Below are 19,790 nucleotides of genomic sequence, written 5' to 3' on the forward strand. Positions count from 1 at the left end.
CCCCCCGCGCCCCCCGCATGTCGCTGGCGCCGCGCCCCGCGCCCCCACAGCCGCCCGCCGCCGCCCTACACCGTCTCCGCCGCAGCCACCGCAGCCACCGCCGCCCTTGATGTGGTTCGGGGCAGGGCGGGGGAGAAGATGCCGCCGTCCAAGTCCCGCAAGATCGCGATCCTGGGCTACCGGAGCGTGGGTGAGCGCGGCGCGGGTGTCGCGGCGGGGGTGCGGGCGGGATGCCCCGAGTGCCGCCGCATCGCCMTCCCCCGCGGCGGCGGCGGCAGGTGCAGCGGAGGCAGCGGCGCTTCCCGCCGCCCCGAGCGCGCAGCCGCGGCCCGAGGGAGGGAGCGAGGGAGGGCCCCGCCATGGCGGCGCCGCAGAGCTGCGGGCCCGCGGCCGCCGTGCCCTTAATAGGAAGTTTCAGCCCCCCACACGCCCTGAACGCAGCCTGGAAAACCGGCATGGGGGGAGTTGGGGAGAGGCTTCCTGGCCCGCCGACTTAGGGATGCTGGGGTCCAACTCCATCCAGCGCTCCCTGTGGAGCGAGCCTGGAGAAGGCTCTGGAGCGCGTGTCCTGTGAGGAGCGACAGGGCGTGTTTAGCCTGCAGAAAAGGAGGCTCAGGGGAGGCCTCATCGCTCTCCACAAGCCCCTGACAGGAGCGTGCAGCCAGGTGCGGGTTGTGCTCTGCTCCCAGGCAGCCCGCGATATGACATGAGGACGTGGGCTTAAGCTGCGCCAAGGGAGGTTTAGGTTGGACATCAGGAGGAATTTCTTCTCAGAAAGGTTGCTCAAACACTGTAATGGGCAGTCCAGGGAGGTGATGGAGTCACCGTCCCTGGAGGTGTTTAAGCAAAGACTGAATGTGGCGCTCAGAGCCGTGGTTGACGCGGTGGTGTATGGTCCTGGGTCGGACTCGATAACATTAGAGCTCTTTTCCATCCTCGTGATTCTGTGTCCGGTTTGAAATGCTGGGGGAAGCCAGGTGGGTCTGTTGCCCGTGCCTGGCCTGGTTTTGTCCCCATGGAGGTGTTCGTGCAGCAGCAGCGTGGCCGCTGTCCCCGAGGGGCCGCGTCGGCTCCGCGCTGTCCCCAACACGGGCGCTGCTGGGACAATCCAGCACGGGCTCATCCGCTGGGACGAACTTCCTGGAAGCGTCCAGCACGAGTCTGTAGCAGCTGATAGAGGTTTTGTTTCATACAAAACAAATGTGTGATCCTCTCTCCTGCATTCACTGTTTTTGATGAGAAGCGGTTTCAGATGTTTCAGCACGGGTTCTTGAGGCAGAGGGGATTAAGCTGTAGTACAGCCGGTGCTAATCGATGAAACTTAAAAGCATAGATCAATGCGGAAGATAATGTGTGGTTGGGAAAAAAAAGATACTTTAGAGAGATACTATGCTGATATAGAAGGGGTTTTTACATTAAAGTAGTGACTAAATCAGTAATTTTTCTTATATGGCACACAGCATAAAGAACCCTTTAAAGAAGCTTTTTAAAATATAAAAAAAATAAGGACTAAATAAGGGGACCTGTTTCTTGGATTTTGTGCATAACTGCAGCCTGACTTTGAGACAGGTTGGTGTAAAAAGGATGATGAATTTGTCCTGTCCTTAAACAGACTAGGGAGTAGTTGCACACTCTGTATGACATCACTTGTTGCAGTCTGTTCATTGTCTTGTGTGTTATGTTTTCTTTCTTTGAGCACTGGTGGGAGCAAGCAATGGGCAGGGTACGTGGGAAGGGAGAATGCTTGAAATTCTGTCCTTTGGAAGTCTGTGATGTGGACTGGGTGTACCGTTTAGTTTTGGTCTTTCATCTGTTGACAGTAACAAGCAGCAGTCAAAAAATCAGATTTTAGTACAGTGTAGGACCAGTTGAGGAAAAATAGAGAAATAGTATAAGGTAGTTAGTTTGGTTGGTGATGTGAGCAGTAGTACTTGTGGAAAGGACGGGTAAAATGTTATCTAACTGTTAAGACCTACTGCTGAACTTCTTCAACTGAAGTTTTGTGAGACTAGTGCAGAATTGGCCTTGATGGGACAATATCAGTTTTGTTAGGAGGGCTACAAGTTGTGTGAACACAGAATTTTGGGGAGGGGGAATCTGGTTTACTGGAACTTTAATTTTTATTAAATATCTGGACAAATTATTAAATAAAAGTTCAACCAGTAGAAATTAGTCATTGAGGTCTTATTTCCATCTTGTAAAGCTGTTAAGAAAAGCAACAGCTAAACTGTGAGATTTAGGCTGGGTCCTCTACTTAGCCAAGTATGCCTCCTAAAGCTTAGGAGGACGGGGACCTAGTTTGGTTTCGAAGAAACTTTTGATTGTCTTGTTTTGTATTATGATGGCAAGAATATCACTTGAACCCTGGGTAAGAAAGGATATAATCTTGTTTTAGGACAAGTTTTTGGGTGGTCGAAAAGGATGAACGTTTCTGTTAGAGGAAACGCTACATTGTATAGTACTAACGTTTATTAAGGTGGGGAATAATTCCAGACTCTGAAGGACTGGAAGGAAATGCTTTCTAAATTTCCTTTTATAATTAGGGAACTTCATTGTTTGGCCTTTAACATTAATCTTGACCCTGGATCAAGGGAGGCTAACTCAGGTGAGTTGTGAAATGCTTGCAGTTTTATAGGGTGGTCTAAGTGCTTAGGTGACCTGCTCTGAGAAGCTGGGTGCTCCCCCTGTAACTACAGTATTTGAGATGTAGCTGTCAAAAATGGGGAGTTCTTTTTCCCATGTCTCTCAGTTACGTGCTGAAATAACTGGGTTTTGATGACATATTTCAAGCAGTGAGCTGTTCCCTACAATTGATGATTCAATGATGCTGTGGCTCTCTCAGGTTATGAGTGTGTGTAGTGAAGGATGGATATGTCCTCCACCGGGATTTGTGAAACAGGGTCTGAAAATTGTATTGGCTTTGTGCTAAGCCCTTGTTTATTTTACTTACAGTAAATTTTAATCTTATCCCAGTGCTGTTGTCAGGTAAAATAGAGGTTGGGAGTGATATTCTGGTATAATAGTTCTCGGAATAGAAAATTCAGGAGTCTGCTTGTTTGAATACACTCCCTCTATCTTTCAACACTACCATCAAGCCTTTCATATGTGAAACTCTCTTTGCTGATGGGAGAGATCACAGTGGAAGCCTCGTGAATTCCCAGGCAGTCATACTTTCTGAGGTGCAGACAGAATATTTGCCAGGAGCTTCAGGAGTTGTTTTTTGGTGAGGAAGACCAATTATCTGTGGGTATAGCATGCAGGTTGTAGCATGACACAAGACAAAATTACACAAGAATGTCTCCATTGGGTTTTGCTCAGGCTTAAATTGGTCTAAGAAAGTTAAATTCCATTATGTAAGTGTGCTTGTCTCAGCAAGGTTCAGAATAGAAATCAGATGGATTTCATCCCAAAGTCTGAATAGTTTCATAGCAGAGGAACTTGACTTTGATTACTGTTGGTTGGGAAGTGACCAGAGTGGACCAGCTACTTGAGATTTGTTTCTGGAAGAAATCTGTCCTGTGTATGATGAAGAATAAAATTTTGTAATGTTACTGCCTTCACTAAAAAGAATCTTCATACTTGTATTTCGGTCATAATTTATTATATCCCAAATATAACTGAAAATAATGGATTCGCATGAAAATAAATCAAGCAGAACTAAGATTTTCTGAATCTTTTCAGAGTAACAGCCACTCTAGAAAGCAGCAAAGAGTTGTCAAAAATGCTTTGTGCTCCGTTTTCGTTCGTTTTCTGTTTATAGAAGAAATATGCAAATTCAGACCACAAATGCCTGTATGAAAGAAGAGGTTTCTTAGATCATCTTGTAAAGTACCTTAGTACTGGGAGTCTCTGTGTTCTGTTAAACTGATAGATTTAAGATAAGCAGGGAGGTATTGTTTGGATCAGCTGCTTCAGTTGTAGGTCTTTACCTCAGCCTGTTTTCTTTTCTGCTATTCGTGTAAGTTGTGCTGCTGGTTTTACAGATGTACTTGCAGAAACTGGAGTTCTCTTTGTGAATTTTACATATTTGGACTGGCCATCTGAAAATGCTCTCCTGGGCAGTTTATAGCTCTGAGGGCAAAATCCAGTTAATAATAAGGGAATTACCTATTTTCTTCCCTGGATAAATAAATCAGGTTTTTGTGTGTGTGTAGGTTTAGAGCAGACCATGCTGCAGGCAAAAGTAGTCATGGTCTGACTGCGGCATGCAGGTATCAAAAAAACCCTCTGGTGGAACAAAATGATCTGTCAGGGTTTGATTTGTATGAAGAGGCTTCCAGGTAGTTGAGTTAAGCTAAATGCCTCTCATCCTTTGACCTTGCCTGAAAAGCAAGAAAGGCAAAAAAACAGTACTTTCAATATGGAGCTGTAAATAGTAAAAGTAATTGTTATGGCAAAATGTAGTTATGGGGTTTGAAAACACGAGTTGTTTGAAAATTGGGAGGTTTGCGTTGTAAAATGGAGCTGAGACTTTGCTGTTCGCATCTGAAAGATGGCATCTGCTCGCACAGCAGCGTTCCGCCCTGAGCAGGGATCCCTCTGGGATTGGACGGGGGAAGTGGTAATTTTAGCAGACGATAAATTGCCCGTGTAAATGTCAACAGAGGAGGAATGGAGAAATTACCGCTGTCGTGTGCTGTAATTTGGTTTACACAATCAGCTGTGTCCGCAACATGGGAAAGCCTGAGATTTAACAGGAAAATTGAGCGGTTCGGGAACCAGCTGACATGTAAGGTTAGCATTTTTCCGAATCCCTCGTAAGTGCCAAGATGACTTCCATAGCCCTTCCCTCGCCAGGGCCACAGTTGGCTGTGCCAGGGTGCGGCAATGCTACGAGGAGGAAAGGTTGCAGCTCCCAGGGGATTGGAATGAGGCTGGAAATGCCAGCTTTAATTGCATTTCAGTTTTAGTGGCTGCGATAGTGGCTACAGCAGGGAAAGTTGCTACAGAGCATTTGATAGCAGTAGCTGGAAGCACTAGAGGCAGCATGTTCAGCTGTAATATCAAGCCACTGTAGGGTTATTTGAGGACACTGCTCTAGGATTAACTCTTAAATTGCCTACTCTTATCTGTCAGTGGTAACACTTGCATGTTTTGCTTGTATGTATGGGGGTGTTTTGGTGTTTGATTACACAACTTGGAGTTAATGTTGACAGGAAAAGCCAAATGAAATGTAGCTCCTGCAATTTATAAGCTATATAAAGTTGGAGCTCTTCATTTAGATATACTACACTGCCTTAAGTGTAGGTTCTGGCTCAGGCAGCCACCTCTGCGGTACAGGCTGCTGCGGAAACTCTGCATGACCACGCACCCGGGATTAGAAGAACAGGCTAAAAAGTGATAAATGCCGATTATGATTAACTTCCTGTAGCTCTCCTGAAGGTGACGTCCAAGGGCTTACTTTAAAAACTGCTCAACTTAGTCGTGTATTCCATCCAAAATCGAAACAGCTTCTCTGTGGGATGTTCATAATGCACTCAGGCTCTGCAAACCCTGCATGAGTCAATTGGCTGGTGTCATCTCAAATTATCCTAAATCAGAAGCTGCAGACATGAAGCACGGTGTGTAAAAACACGAAGCAGCCCTTGTCAGTTGTGAATTTGTCTCCTTAAGGATTTGAGAGGTTCCCTTTTGTTTTCCAAGGTCTATATTTGAAGTGAACAGCAGATTTGTTGTGAATTTTAAAATGTAAGAAAGGAAAATGTGCTTCCTGAGTTTGGGGGATGGTTGTTCCTTAAAACATCTCTCTTCCAGTCCTGGTAAGGACATTGGAATTCTAGTATGGTTCTTGCCCACTGGTGGCAGCTCTCCTGTAAATGAGGATATATGGGATGGGGGAAAAAGGGAGCAGTGCGGACAAAATCCATGCTATATGCTGCCTAGCAGACCTTTTAATAAGGTTTTACATTATTAACTTTAGTAAAAGTGTATTAATGTGGACCATTGCAGGTTGCCTTTCCTTTTTGAGAAATACAAAGTACAGTGGATGCTGAATTGGGATTTTTGTGGGGAAAATTTGCTTGCATTGAACTTGTCACAAGGTAGTAAACTGAGGCAATTTTTGAATAAAGTGCTGAAACAGGCTTTCAGGTGCAGCTTTTCTCAAGAGATATCCTAGCCACTTTCTTTTTTAATTGCCACATAATGAAGGCAGATGCAGATGAACTCTGTAGGGTGGGGCATCTCTTGGTCCAAGTTGAGCTAATCCTGCACTGTGGCTGGAAGTTGGACCACGCTGCCCCTGTCCAGGGGCTGGCAGTGGTGTGATGGAGGGCTGTCCACCAGCTCAAGGAATTGATTTCTTTGAAAATTAAAGCAACTGGAAGAGAAAGTTTTTGTGAGTGCAGCCCTGACAGGGGGAATGGGCTCAGGAGCACAGGCTCTGAGGGGAGAGTGGTGTAGGCTCTTTGTGAATGTGTGGACTTTTCTTTAGTCAGACTTGTTATGAAACCACATCGGTAAGTGTTTTCCTCCACCACCACAGATAAGTGTGAATGCCTTTTGCTCAGTTTTCAGCAGCGGGACTTCTGAACCTGAGTTGTTCTCTTGAGGGAAAAAAATGGCTTTGTGCAGGTGGTGAAATATGTGCTAGAGAACCATAAAGAAATCAGGTTTTCAAGGTTCTTGTTTAAATAACCTTCTGTAGTCAMATCTAATCAATTCATGCAGAATTGGCAAAAAGTTAAATGTTTGACCTGGGGTAAACCTAGACTTGTTCTGAAAGTCTTCAAATTCACATGATGCCTCAACTAATACAATCTGGAATATTCTGGAAACACGTGCTAGTGAAGATGTTGCAACGGATCAAAGTGAAAGCTTCAGAAAGACTTCTTAAGAACCGAATTCAACCCGTAACTCAGTGCTGCCAGGTCCACCACTAAACTATGTCCCCAAGTGCCACATCCATGCATCTTTTAAATACCTCTGGGGAATGTGACTCAACTGCTTCCCGGGGCAGCCTGTTCCAATGCTTGATAACCCTTTCTGTGAAGAAATTTTTCCTATCATCCAATCTAAACCTCTCCTGGCACAATTATTTTCTCTTGACCTATTGCTTGTTATTTGGGAGAAGAGACTGACCCCCACCTCACTATGACCTGTCCAAGGAAGTGAAAGGCACTAAGAATGACTGATTGCCTTTCTTCTTGGAAAGGCAATGGAAACAAATCTTAACTGTTGCTTTTCAGCTTTGGTGGGATACCCTACAAAGTATCTGTTCTTGCAGTTTGCTCCTCCGGGTGATTGACTGCTCCTTTAGTTGTGTTTATCGGCATGTGGAGCTTAGAGGTGACTCACAGCTGCTTAATTGATGAGATGCTCTGGTTCTTCCTCAGTTTACCATACACACTTTGATTGCTTGAAGGCATTTTTAAGAACAGCCGTCAGAAGGGTGTGGGGTGAGACAATGGTGAAAGAGGCCGTGGTGCAGAGATGACACAGGTTCTCAAGATGCAGATTTTGGATTTTCAAGCACAATGTTCCACAAGATGAAGTTAGGACAAGCTAAAAAACCATCTTGAGCCTTGGAGGCTCTTGCAAAAAGGAAGTCTACTGGAATTTCTTATGGGACTTCTTATATGAATTAGAGAACTTGAGGCTAGAACACAGGGAGGAACTGTACAGTTTGATTTGGATGGAATAATCAGGAATTTGTGGGTAGTGGCCTAAAGTTATGAAGCATAAGACTAAGTGCATGATTTCTGAAGGGCTTTTAAGGAATGAAAGACCCTGTGTGACACTTGGAGGATTAGTTCAGAAAAGTTGTGGTCCTTCTATCTTAAATGGATATCAACTGCAGAAATCACAATTCACTGATAGGTTATGCTTTAAACAGTGATTTTTTTCTTTCAACAGTCTTTTTTAATATGACGGTGAAGTCTGAAAGATTGAAGAGTCACTATTTTTGGGATGGTTGTCAGTATTCTTGGATATTTTAGATTACAGGAACCAGAACATCATGTGTGCCAAACCTAGTTATTTGCGTTCTGTGGGGTATGGAGTTAAATTAATTTTAATTTGGAAAAAGAGGGAGTATGTAAGTGGTATTCAGTGTGTGGATGTAAACATGTGCAAGTGTAATACAAAATTAGGATGTGAAAGTGTCTCTTGACAACATTGTCTCCAGAGTTAGTGGGATACATCTGTCTAGCTTCAACAGCTTGTCAGATTGTATTGCCAAAACTTCATTCAATATGTATGACCTCCTTTAAAGGTACTCTTGCTGTATGCAAAAGAGCTGGGATGCATAATATGTAGGAAAACTTCATTAAATCTGTCCCACAAACTGTCAAAACAATCAAGTACTTGACATTAATGCAGTAAAGTGTATTTTGCTGCAAGGCTTGTTATCCCATCAATAACAATTTTTTGGTCTTCTGAAATCTGTTTCAAAATTAGCATTTTTTAATTAGAACTGGAAGTTTTTGCTTTGAAATGTGCATGTAAACAAGCACCATGTTTCTTAGTGTGCTGAAGTACCTTGTTCTTCTATGCTTTCTTGGAAATGGTGTTTGCTTCTTTTGTGTGGTTTGACCCTGGTACATAAATTCTAAAGGAAGGTGTTGGTTGTGCAGTTTCAACCTTTTGTCACATTTTGAGGAAAAAACATCAAAACTTTTCATAAACTTTTTGAGGCTGTGAAACTTAAGTGTAAAAATGATTCAGCTGAGAGGTAATTCAAGTTCTTCTGAACAGTGAAGGTAGGAAGAATAAGTTGTCTGGATGTTTCAAAATCTTGCTCCTTATAGAGAGTGTCTAGGAGTCTTATGACACCTAAACATTTTTTCTGCATGTCCTTCCTCAATTGCACATTTGTATCACACGTTTATCCCCAAGTGTGGTGGTAGGACAGAGGAGGAACTAAACTGAAACTTGCAGAACTGATGGATTGATGTGCAGACACCTGTACAGATAAATACCATGTGTTTCCTGAAGCCCGACCTGATTTTAGGTTGTCTTAAACCATAGCTCAGTACTCATAGCTGCTTGTCCAGTAGCTTGTGCAAATGGAGCACTGGGAATTGAAGAATCCAGCTTCTATTGGCAAAGGCTTCTTCTGGTGCTGGAGCTAGACAGGCTGGAAGATGCTTGACTTGTGGAAAATGGGAAAATATTTTAATGTCAAGTTGCAGGTGTCATCCTCATTGATTCCCCTGGGATATTTTCAGGTGTTTGGGGGAGGATGGGAATGAGATGCAGTGATGGGTTTTTTTATTTGTTCTGTGTTTTTCTTCTTCCCTGCAAAGGTCAGAGTTTTGTATTGTGGCTATTTAATGCATAATATGAAAAGTGAGAATAGGAAAGTATGATTCTTATCCAAAACCTCTTAATCTGAAGTACCTTGTTAGCCAACAGATGGATATGTACTGGTTAAGAAGGCAAGAAGGCCAGCTGGCTGTCGTGACAGGCAAGAACTTGACAATATGATATAGCAAACAAGGGTTGTCTATTCTATCTTCTCTGGCCTCTGGCAAAATTAAATATATCATGTAATATCTGGCAGATCTTTGGCTTAAATTCCCTTAACATTTCCCAAGGCTGAGGGCTCTAATGATTCTGCTGATGGTCTGCATGGTGTTAGTCTTAACCCAAAGTCTTATTTTCGCCCTACTGTCTGAGATTTTGGTTTATTATTACTTTAAACCTTCCTTATTGTTGACAGATTGTCCTCTATTCAACAGCTACTCCGGGGTAGATGGTAAGTGTGTAAATGCAGGAGGCTTGCAGCCAGCTTTGGTGGGGCGGGGTTGATGACTAATTCCAGCTGGGTAAAGTGCAAGGCTATGAGGATGGTATTTAACAGATTGTGGCTTTCTTCGACCCTGATAAATAGAGGGGAGGAGCTTCAAATGATAAGCAGAAGTAATGTGGAAGATGCCTGGTGCAGTTAATTCAGAGAAGAAGCTGAAATGGAGAAGAGACAACAGTAGCACCAAAAAGTGGTCGGAACCTGGTGGTGGGGAGAGAGTTGTGTAGAGGAAGGAACAGTTTGGGCACATGCTGTTTTTTATGTTGGCATGGTTATGTATAGATCCACTGCGGTAGCACAGGAGAAATGGTCAAGACTCAACCATATGAACATTAATCAAAACTGTCTTGCTGTCTACCAGAGTATTTGTTGCTGGAGACGTGATGGAGTTAGCCATGACCTGCTCCTCTGGAGGAGGAAGGAGTCAACACAAATCTTTGTCAGTATCCCCAAAGACCCTGTTCTGTGCTAAGAGATTTTGTGTTGTCAGGGTTGGTACTGCAGTGTCTGATGCTTCATGCAGTTGGAGTCTTCCCCTAGTGTAGGAGTAGCAGGTGAATAGTGCTGTGTGCTAATGTTGGGTGTTGGTAGCAGCTGTCCGTGAGTGTCAGAGCTTGCTGGCCATGTGTGTTGCTGACATTGGGTTCATCAGACCCTGGCCCATCAGTGGTGACACAAAGAGCCTGTTACATTGACTGACCCCTTGCAGTCACACACTGCGGCAGGGTGGAGCTGTCTGTTATTGCCAATATCTTCTAGTGGTTATTATGCAGTTTGATTTATACATTTTTATAATATGTTTTAAAAGTAGCCTGCTGTTGTTGTCACAAATCAATTGTGTCTTCCAGCTTTTGTTACAGTTGGAGAGCTCTGTGGACCTTCCTGCAGAGTAAGACTGAAACTTCTTAGCTGGTAGTTACTGGATGTACATCACAATTTGCTTGGATGATGTTACCAAGAGAGGGAATATTGCCATTACTGTCTTGCCAGGATTTTGTCAGGTACTTGTCTTCTGCCATCCTACAACAAGCAAAAGATAAATACATCTCTTACTATTGTTCTTGAATTCCCAGAAGATCCTGAGGCCCTCTGGCATTTCAGTAGTACTGTCAAGATGGTCTATTCCTCACCCATTTCAACTGCTTTTGCTGTTACTTGGTGTTACAATATGTTTGAAGTCGTGTTCACGTGAAGTTGTGTTTTTAAATGATGCCATGGAAAGGTTTACTGACATTTTCAGAGACTTGGCCCTCTTGGTAGTGGCTGTAAGCAATGATTGATGGATAGTGGCCGCAGCATTGGCAGCCATAAACCCTATGGCCCCAGTCCCCCTAAAGGCCATTTTCAGGGAAAACCTGCATATCAGTGGAACTGAGGTCTTTCATCTTGGTAAGTGAAATTTGTCAAAGGAAGAGTTTATCCTGTTTTCTAATGGAGCTGGAAGGTTTAACAGGCAGTGTCTATGCAGCGAGTGGAGTGACTGCCACTGGAATGATGCACTTGAAGGAATAAAGGAAATTTAAGTTGTAAATCTTTAGTCACAAGAAAGAACTGACTGGAAGTTCAGAGTTTGATCCCTTGTGTAGAAACTGTAGCTCTGATGGAAAATGGGGATGTGTGGAATGCATTAAAGCAAGAGAGATGTGTTCTTATTTCTAATGACATAGCATTTAAAACTGATTTAATGATGAAACAATGGCAGTTCCTGGAAGTATCTTTCAAAGACATTTCATTCCATGTTGTACATACCCGATGATCCAAGGAAAGGTCAAGTTTATTTAAACACCTAATGAGCTGCTTGAAGTGTGCATAGAGAGAAAGGACAGCAGTAGAGGTTGAAATTTGCCACTTTGGAGAGGAAATCTGTACAAAGTTCGCACTCTTTCCTTCTAAATGTCATAAACTGAGATGTTAGGGTCTGATCTTTAAGCTTAATAAGCTTCCCTTTAGAAATTGTTAAGGTTTAACCCAGTGGGCAGCTAAATGCCACACAGCCATTCACTCACTCCTCAGAGTGGGATGGAGGGCAGAGTCACGGAAAAAGATAAAATGGAATTGAAATAAAGACAGTTTAATAGGACAGACAAGTAAAGGTAAATGGTAGTAATGATAAAAGAATATACAAGTGATGCACAGCTCAGTTGCTCACCGCCCACCTACTGATGCCATTGAATTTCTGCTGCCACCTGAAATATTTTAGGCCTTGTGCTGTGGGAAGGTGCTGCAGGGATGCACAATTTGTGCAGGAAGTCTGAAGGAAATACAGAGGATGGTATTTATCTGAGAAAATACAGGTTGGCTGCCTGGAGTGTGAATATCTGAATTTCCTTTGTAGTTAGGGAACACCAGGATAGAGTTCCCCTGACCTGTTTAAAGCATCTTGGAGGCAGCCGGGTATGCATGCATTCCATGGCCAGGTGAGGTGTATTCCATGGAAGTTTTCTATCTTTTTTTAAGCTTTGTAACAGCTTTTTCATCTTTGACAAGTGACAGTAAACACATGGAGTTAAAATTTATTTAACTTATTAAAAGGGAAATAGAAGGAAAGCTGCAGCCCTCTGTTTTTCTTCCAGCAAGTGTAACAAGCAGAGGCAACTAGACTGTGTGCTAAAATAGCATTTCTTTTGACAATCCTTTGCTGTGGTTTCTGGCTTAAATGAAGACAAAATAGACTGGGTGGAAATACAACTTGCTGCATGAAAGCAGTGGAATTTTTCTCTACCTACTTGCTTGTACATCTAATACATTGCAACGAAGTATAAGTGAGCATTGAGGGATGAGCACTGCTGTAGGATGGAGCAAGCCTGCTGCTAAATATCAGGGAATAAAGCACATACTGTCTTCCTGCATTCCTTACAGAAAATATGATCTAGATAGCACCAGGACTCTTGGCTTGTGTTCTGAAGGCTCATTGCTGACAGCCTAGCAATGGTCTGTTAAGTACTCTTGTGAGTTTGACCGATCTCTTTGAAATCTGAAGAAAATAAAGGAAGCCATGTAGCTTTGTTTCTAAATGACTGCTCTCAGCTTTCTTCTGCCTTGCAGAGGAATACCTTTGATAAGCCTCAAGGAGATTGTGCAATGCAGGAGGAAGGGAAACAAGCATCTCCAAGTAGGCTTGTTGGATGTTGCAGACCATCATGTGAAACATCTCTTACAGCAGGATAGTTCTTGCTACAGAACCTTGCCTTAGACTGTCAAAGCTATTTCCTTATATGTGAATAAAAATGTAGATAAGAGAAGTCAGGGAGCAGTTGTACCAATGGGACAGGGTGCCAAAAAAGTTAAAAAAGGCCTTGTGTTGCTCTGAAAAGCTGCTCTGTGCTTTGGTTTGTCATAAAGGGTTCTGCAGTATTTGATGTCCCTTATCACATTACCAAAAGATGTGTTATTGAGGTCCTCAGACTTTCACGCTTACAGGATTCTAACCTTTAGTCCGTCCTCCAAAAAGCTCAGAGAACATGTTGAGAGAGGAGTGCCACCACTGTGTTGCAAATCAAGCACAAATATCATGAGTAAGTACAGGAATTGAGGAAGAGTCTTGTCTCTAAGCATCAGAAAATGATTTTTTAATCCTGTTGCTATAATGTTGGCGTCACAAGGAAACCACTACAAAAACGTATAGCTCGAAGTAGATGTTTATATAATTCCTCATGATTAAAAGTCTAATAGTAGAATTAAGTTGCATCTGAGGAAAACACAAACTACTCATTGTATTCCTGTCTCCAGAGGTTTAGAAACAGAATTGTTTATTGACCCAGATGTATCATTTCTATAGTCATTACATTAATTCACCAAACTACAAAGCAGTGATCAGCAAAACAGCGACTACACAGCCGTAATTAGTACCTGGGGGGGTATCTTAATTAACCGTAGAAAGTTGCTAATGATGTGGCCTGAGATGAATGATGAGCTAGAGATGAGTTCTGAGATTGTCTTCGATCTTGTGAGAAGATCTTTGTCGAAGAGGGATGCTGTAACCCTCTTTCTACCCAGTTAACCTCCATCAGCTCCAGGAAGTTGTTCAGTCCTGCTCTGTGCTTTGAGGATGAACAGATAATCTGCCTTATGGAAATACCATTGTCTCCATTTTCTGCCTCGTGGTACTGTGAATTGAAGAAGATAAAGATCCCGACATTCAAGTTAAATCAAGTGTATCTTCTGGTATGAAAACTTCATCTCTGTGCAGTGTAGTAAGTTGAGTGCGCAGCCAGACCCACCTAATGTGATGTGACTGACAGCATTTCCTTATGAAATTTGTTGAATTTGTGAATTTGTGACAAAGCCTAAAGTAATTTGTTCCATAGGCAAGACTGGGTAGACCTAAGGAGAGTCTAAAAAGACTAACTAGGTAAGTCTTGTTACTAAATCTAAAGGGTAGCTTAGGTAAGATGCTAGGCTTGTGGTAGGAGTAGATGAGATATTGTCAGCTGTTAAATGTTTAATGATAATGCAAACTATATAATCAAGGCATTTTAATAAAAAAGATGGGTTAAAGAAACTGTCTATACTGCCAACAGAACTGCAGCTCTTTGATAGTTGTTGTTCTTGAGCAGGACAAACTGTTTACTGATGGCTTGTGTGGGCAGTTTGAAGGATTGAGAAACCCTTCCTGTTGAGATAAGCTGCGCTGTGCTGCCCTTGGCCATCAGCGTGCCCGTGCCACGTCCGAGGGCAGCTGCACAGCCCGGCTTGCACAATGCCCTGCTTGTGGAGCTGTTGTTTGACTCGCTCTCTCTGCCTGGTTGCATCATTTTTGTCTCCTGGGTTTGGGGGGAAGTTGGCTACTGATGAGCATTTAATCTGGGCTTTCCCCCTGCCTGTTGCAAGGAGAACAGGGTGTGGGATGGAGACAGCAGGCAGGTGGTGGGGCACAGAAGAGGGCATGACCTCTTTGGAGAGGCTTGCTGTCCCCAAGCCCACCCAGCCTCTGTTACTCATCTGCTTGGTAAACTGCCTGGTGTTGTAAAGTTTTAATTTGAAGGCTAGATTATAAAGACCACAACTCTTGTCCAAGTAGTAAAAGGATGAGTAAAACACAATTTGGCAATTGTTTTGCCTTGACAATTGCAATGGCATTTGAAACTGATGTGCTATGATTGCATTAGTCAGAATGTTTATGGGATGTTCTGCTTTATGGTGCAAGTAGTCTGGTGTATGAGCAGAAATATGACAGCTTTAGTTTTTGAACTGGCTTTCTGTCTGAAAATCTGCTCCTTTTCTGTTTTGACAGTGGAAGACTTTTTCTTTACCACTCTCACATAATACCATAAATAATGAATTGTATATGCAAATACATTTTGGGTACTTCTGGACAACTTGAGTTTTCAGCCACCTGGGACTTGTATTCTAAACACTTACGAAACCCATTTCTCACAGCCCTTCCCTTCTGTCCTGTTCCTTCAGAAAGAGGGAGAGTCAGTAAACTCGGAGGATTTTGCTTACGACTCTGCCATGGACTATCTGGTGCTTTGAGTTACCTTAGCAAGGCTCTGCACCCAGCTTAGAGCCTTGCTTCTGCTGGTATCACTTCTCCTTTTGGTCTGAATGGATATTTATTTTCCTAAAACTTGAATACAGTGGATATGTTGAATATACTGGCATGGAGGGTGCTACAAGGAGAAGCTTAGCAAGCTGAAAAAACATGTGGCTGTATTCCAAACAAGGGCACATTAGAGCTGAGCCTCTTTGAGGTGTGCACCCTTGAGTAATCAGCTAATCAAGCCTTTGCTGCTGGTGTCAGACTCTCTCATGCTGTTGAGGCTGAAGTGTGCCCGTGGTGCCTGCACATCCAGACAGCCGTGTCTTCCCTGCCGTGCTGCGAGATGGAGTTGGCACGTTGGCAGGCGCAGTTGCGTGTGCTCCCTTGGCCTCACGGAGGTTGTGTTTGTGTTGCAATCCTTGCTGAAAGCCTGGCCTGATCTTTCTGGGGCAAGAGCAGATAGGAGCTAAATTGTCAACTCGATTTTCCGCTCTGTCCACGAGCGTAGGTCAAAGGCCTGGAATAAAACCTGTGGGACAAAGTTCAAGCCAAGCTGTTGTTTATGTGGTTCTGCCTGCTGCTTGCTCATGGGCTGAGACACGGGTGTTAATGACTCAGGGTTTAGATTTCTCATGTCCATGGAAGCCTTGGTTTAGTGGTATTCGGTCGCCTACACTTACCCTGAGGGGGTAGGTGCTGAATCTCAGACAGGAGAGCTTTCCTGTGGCTCATGGAAGAAAGCAGGCTTCCTCTAGCCTTCATTACTGGAAGGCTTGTTACGAAGCTTGGAGGAATTTAGGAGAGTATTGGGACACTGGTTTTGTCTGTTTCTTCCTCTTTCACTGCTAGGAAGAAAGCAGTAATTAATACAGCTGGGTGTGAAATGCAGCATTTTCTGTTGGCTCCAACTTTCTGCTATTCAGTTACCCAGTTTAGCACAGACAGAATGCAGTAGTCAAATCTTTTGGTTAATTCAAGATCCTTCTTACGAAAAAGGTTCAGTGATGATCTTTACTGAACTTAGCTCTTCCTGTCTTGAAGATTTAACAGCCTCATATAGGAGTATTTAAGATTTTTTGAAAATGGAGTGCTTAATATGCTGGTATTGGCAAATAATTGGGGAACATGAACTCTGGGTAACAACTTCCTAAGTTTATAGCTAAAGAAGAAATAGCTAGAAAGTTTACTCACTTTCTAAGTGGTGTCCAAAACACACACTTTCAGGAAGTTGCTGGGATGCATAATTTCAATCCTTAATCTGTCTTTATTAGGATGATTTTGGATGTGTGTCACTTGCTGGAGCAGCAGTTTAAAGTGCACTTGTGCTTCTGTCATCTTGTGCGCCTTCAGTTGTCATCTTAGATAAGACCAGAAAACGATATCTTAAGGTTCTGATTTTAGAAAAGGGAACTTGATAAAATTTTGGTGCTGGTCGGTCTTTGTGGGGTTTGTCTGGCATTTGTTGTAGCATTGTTTCTTGAATAAACTGTCACGATTGATAGGAGACAGCAAAGGGGTGAGCATCGCAGAGAAGGAAATGGAAAACTGGTTTTTTAGTATCTCTTGAAGGAATGCTTAGAAAAGACCTTTTTTTCTGAGTACTGCAAGTTGGTAGTTTATATCCAGAGCAATTTATTCTTGAAAACAATCATACTGTATATTTCCACCACAACAGTGGTTACTTAAGAGGTCATTGAGAGGTTTCCACTGAGTCGAATGGTCTTGAGTCAAAATTTTAACTTTATGTTGTATTTTGTTTGTGCTTCTTGACCATGAAAAGAGTGTAAAGGAGCATGAAAGATGTGCTCATGTCCAAAAGCAGCTAATGCACTTGGCGATCTTTTTAAGAGTGCATTTGTCCAGTAAACATAATGTAATAGGATATACGAGATTCCCAAATGTAGAAGATGTGCTGTAATGGAAATAGTGTTAAGGCTTCAGTAATGCTTTGAGAAGTCAACAGTTGCAATGCTTTAAAAGTGCTTTTTATGGTCAATGTATGTGATTCACTTTCACCATCTTGTAAAATCTTTCAAGACTAAATGAGTTTTCATTTTTTCAGTCTGCTTCTAAGCTGAGTGCTTTGCACTACTCTTTAGCTGAAATGGGGAGCATTAAATTGTCTGCTCAAGTAGCAGTTAAATTGCTTTAAAAACATCCAATTATGCCCCCCTCAGTCACTGCTTAAAATACAGCATCCACTGGCCTGTTGTAGTGTGGCAGTAGGAGGATTAATAGGGGAATACATTGGTTTCAAGAATTTTGAGATCATCCTTTTGTCACGGGAAATATGTCCAGTCTCCAAATCAAACCAATTTTGGCTCATTCTCTCCAAGTTTTCTTTGTGGTTGCTGAAAATTATTTCGAATTTTACTTGCTTCTTGACAGAAAAATGTTCCAAGTATAGCAATTTGTTAAATTTAGTTCTGTGAGGATTGTACACTGCTGCTTTTAGATTTGTTTTAAAGTGGAGGAGTCATTTAAATTATGCCCTGTTAAAACAAAAGCAGAACACATGCCGAGTAGCTTTTGCACTACTTTTTATATGTTCAGGAGACCCAGTTACTAGAAATAGGCACTTAAATTAAAAATAGGTCAGTTGTCATGTATAGATAGTTTAAATGAACCACACAGAGCTCATATTGGATAGATAGAAAATTGGTGTATCTGCTAGCAGACAGTCAAGTGATAACAAGCTGAAGACTTCTTTTCATTCCAGATTTTTCTTTCCTTTGCTTTGCAGGAAAATCTTCACTGACTATTCAGTTTGTGGAAGGACAATTTGTTGATTCGTATGACCCAACCATAGAGAACAGTAAGTAAATAACTGACAAGCTGCTCTTCTGTACCAAGCTAACTTGTATCAGAAGCCATTAGGGTTATACATATTACTTATGTAGGCTTTTACATATTGACATTAAAGCTCTTTAATTACCCCTGAAGTTTTGTTATTACTTTAAACCAATGCTTACCGTATGGCAGCATGGAAATCACTGCGTGCATATTTCTCCAGACAGCTGAACTTTTAACACTAAATGAAGGGGCACCTAATGTTCTGCCTCTAATCCATCTCCTTGTATTGTATGTATGTATGTTGCTGGACATCTGCTTCCCCTGATATACTTGAGGCACTTTAAATTCCTTACATCACACCTGTATGAAAGAAAATGTGCCACTAAATACAAGTATTCCAAAGTCTCACATTGGATCAGTATATCCAGATGAACAGAAAGCCAGCAATACCCATCAGGATTAAATGATTACCTTAGAAAATAGACATGCTGTGGCTATGATAACATTATAATCTTTTAAATTACTCCTTTCCAGCAGCTTGATGACAAGTCTGGTACACAATCAGCTTGCTGCAAATATTGGGTATTTGTCCTCTCAAGTATCTTTTTTTCCTCTTAGCTGTTTTTTTACATAATTTTAGCACTTCTGTGAATAGCTGGCATAGCAGGTGAGTAAAGGCACTAATACTAAAAATGCTGCCAAGAGGAGAAAGTCCCTTCAGAGGTTACCTGGCATTTATTACAATCCAGCCACCTCTTTCTGAGCTAGCAGTGGCCATAAAATACTTGAGCAACTGCAGTGCTGGGCTGAGTAACTTGATCATATTGGCTTACTTTAATCATGTGGCAAATAAAACTGGTTTCATGATCGCAGCCCTGGGGTTCTTGTATTTTAATGACTTCTGAAATGCAGTGGTGTAGCACACATTTTTAGTGTTTTGAACTTCAGCAGTAGGATGTTAAGCATGTGTGATTCTCTGGAAGTTTGAATGAAGCAATCAGCAGAACAAGATTTCTTTTAAATATATATGTGGTATGTAATTACAAATCAGTTATTATCAGGATATCACTATATTTTACTAGGGATTATTTCATTGCTTAGAAATGAAATTCAAATGCTACTTTTTGAGAAACTCCAAGTTTGCTTTAGCAAGTCAGAGTGGATAATTTGGCCCTTGGCCTGCATGTTAGGTTTTATACAAATATTGTTAATACCAACACTTTCCATCATCCCTTTTTAGTTTGTTTGAATTATAAGTCAGGTATATCTTAAATTAAAGCTGCTAGCAATATACCAGGAATTAAGTTTCTGTATTTTAAATTTTAATGTCACTTGGGGTAATTTTTCACTATTTTTGCCATATAAATGCAAATTATTTAAAGTAATATTTTCGTTTTATGCAGCTATATGGGGGGATGAATAAAGATTGAGAGACATGAAGTCTCTACTAGATACCGAGTCTTGTGTCTTGTTTTAGGATTTTGACACCTTGATACAAGATTAGCTCATTTGATCCTTTACCTGTTTTCTGTAGTGACTGATTGTAACTGTGTGTCTCAGACTGGTAGTATCTCTTAATTATAAGAAAATATACTGTAGATGAATTTTGCTCTTATTTGACTCTCATAGTCTGCACCGTTTGCTTGATCTGAGTTCTAAGCACCGAGCATTTTGTGGCCATGAAGATGGGTTGGGAGGGGGCATCTTGAAAAGGCTTGATTTTTCACTTGTCACTTGTTTGGAAAACAGACAGCATTATTCATTTGA

General features: G+C 42.1%; 1 protein-coding gene across 1 annotated transcript in view; it reads left to right on the forward strand.

Annotated features, from left to right (window-relative positions):
* Positions 1-6: 6 nt before the first annotated feature.
* The window catches only part of RHEB (Ras homolog, mTORC1 binding), a 39,151-nt gene continuing 19,367 nt past the window's right edge, over positions 7-19,790 (forward strand). Inside the window, exons 1-2 of the mRNA XM_057365400.1 lie at positions 7-190; positions 17,974-18,045. Coding sequence (XP_057221383.1) covers positions 139-190; positions 17,974-18,045 — 124 coding nt within the window. The 5' untranslated portion in view covers positions 7-138. The remainder of the gene's footprint in view (positions 191-17,973; positions 18,046-19,790) is intronic.

The sequence above is a fragment of the Malurus melanocephalus genome, unplaced genomic scaffold (genome assembly GCF_030028575.1).
Source record: "Malurus melanocephalus ecotype Western Australia unplaced genomic scaffold, MMel_1.1 scaffold_52, whole genome shotgun sequence".
NCBI classification, from domain to species: Eukaryota; Metazoa; Chordata; class Aves; order Passeriformes; family Maluridae; genus Malurus; species Malurus melanocephalus.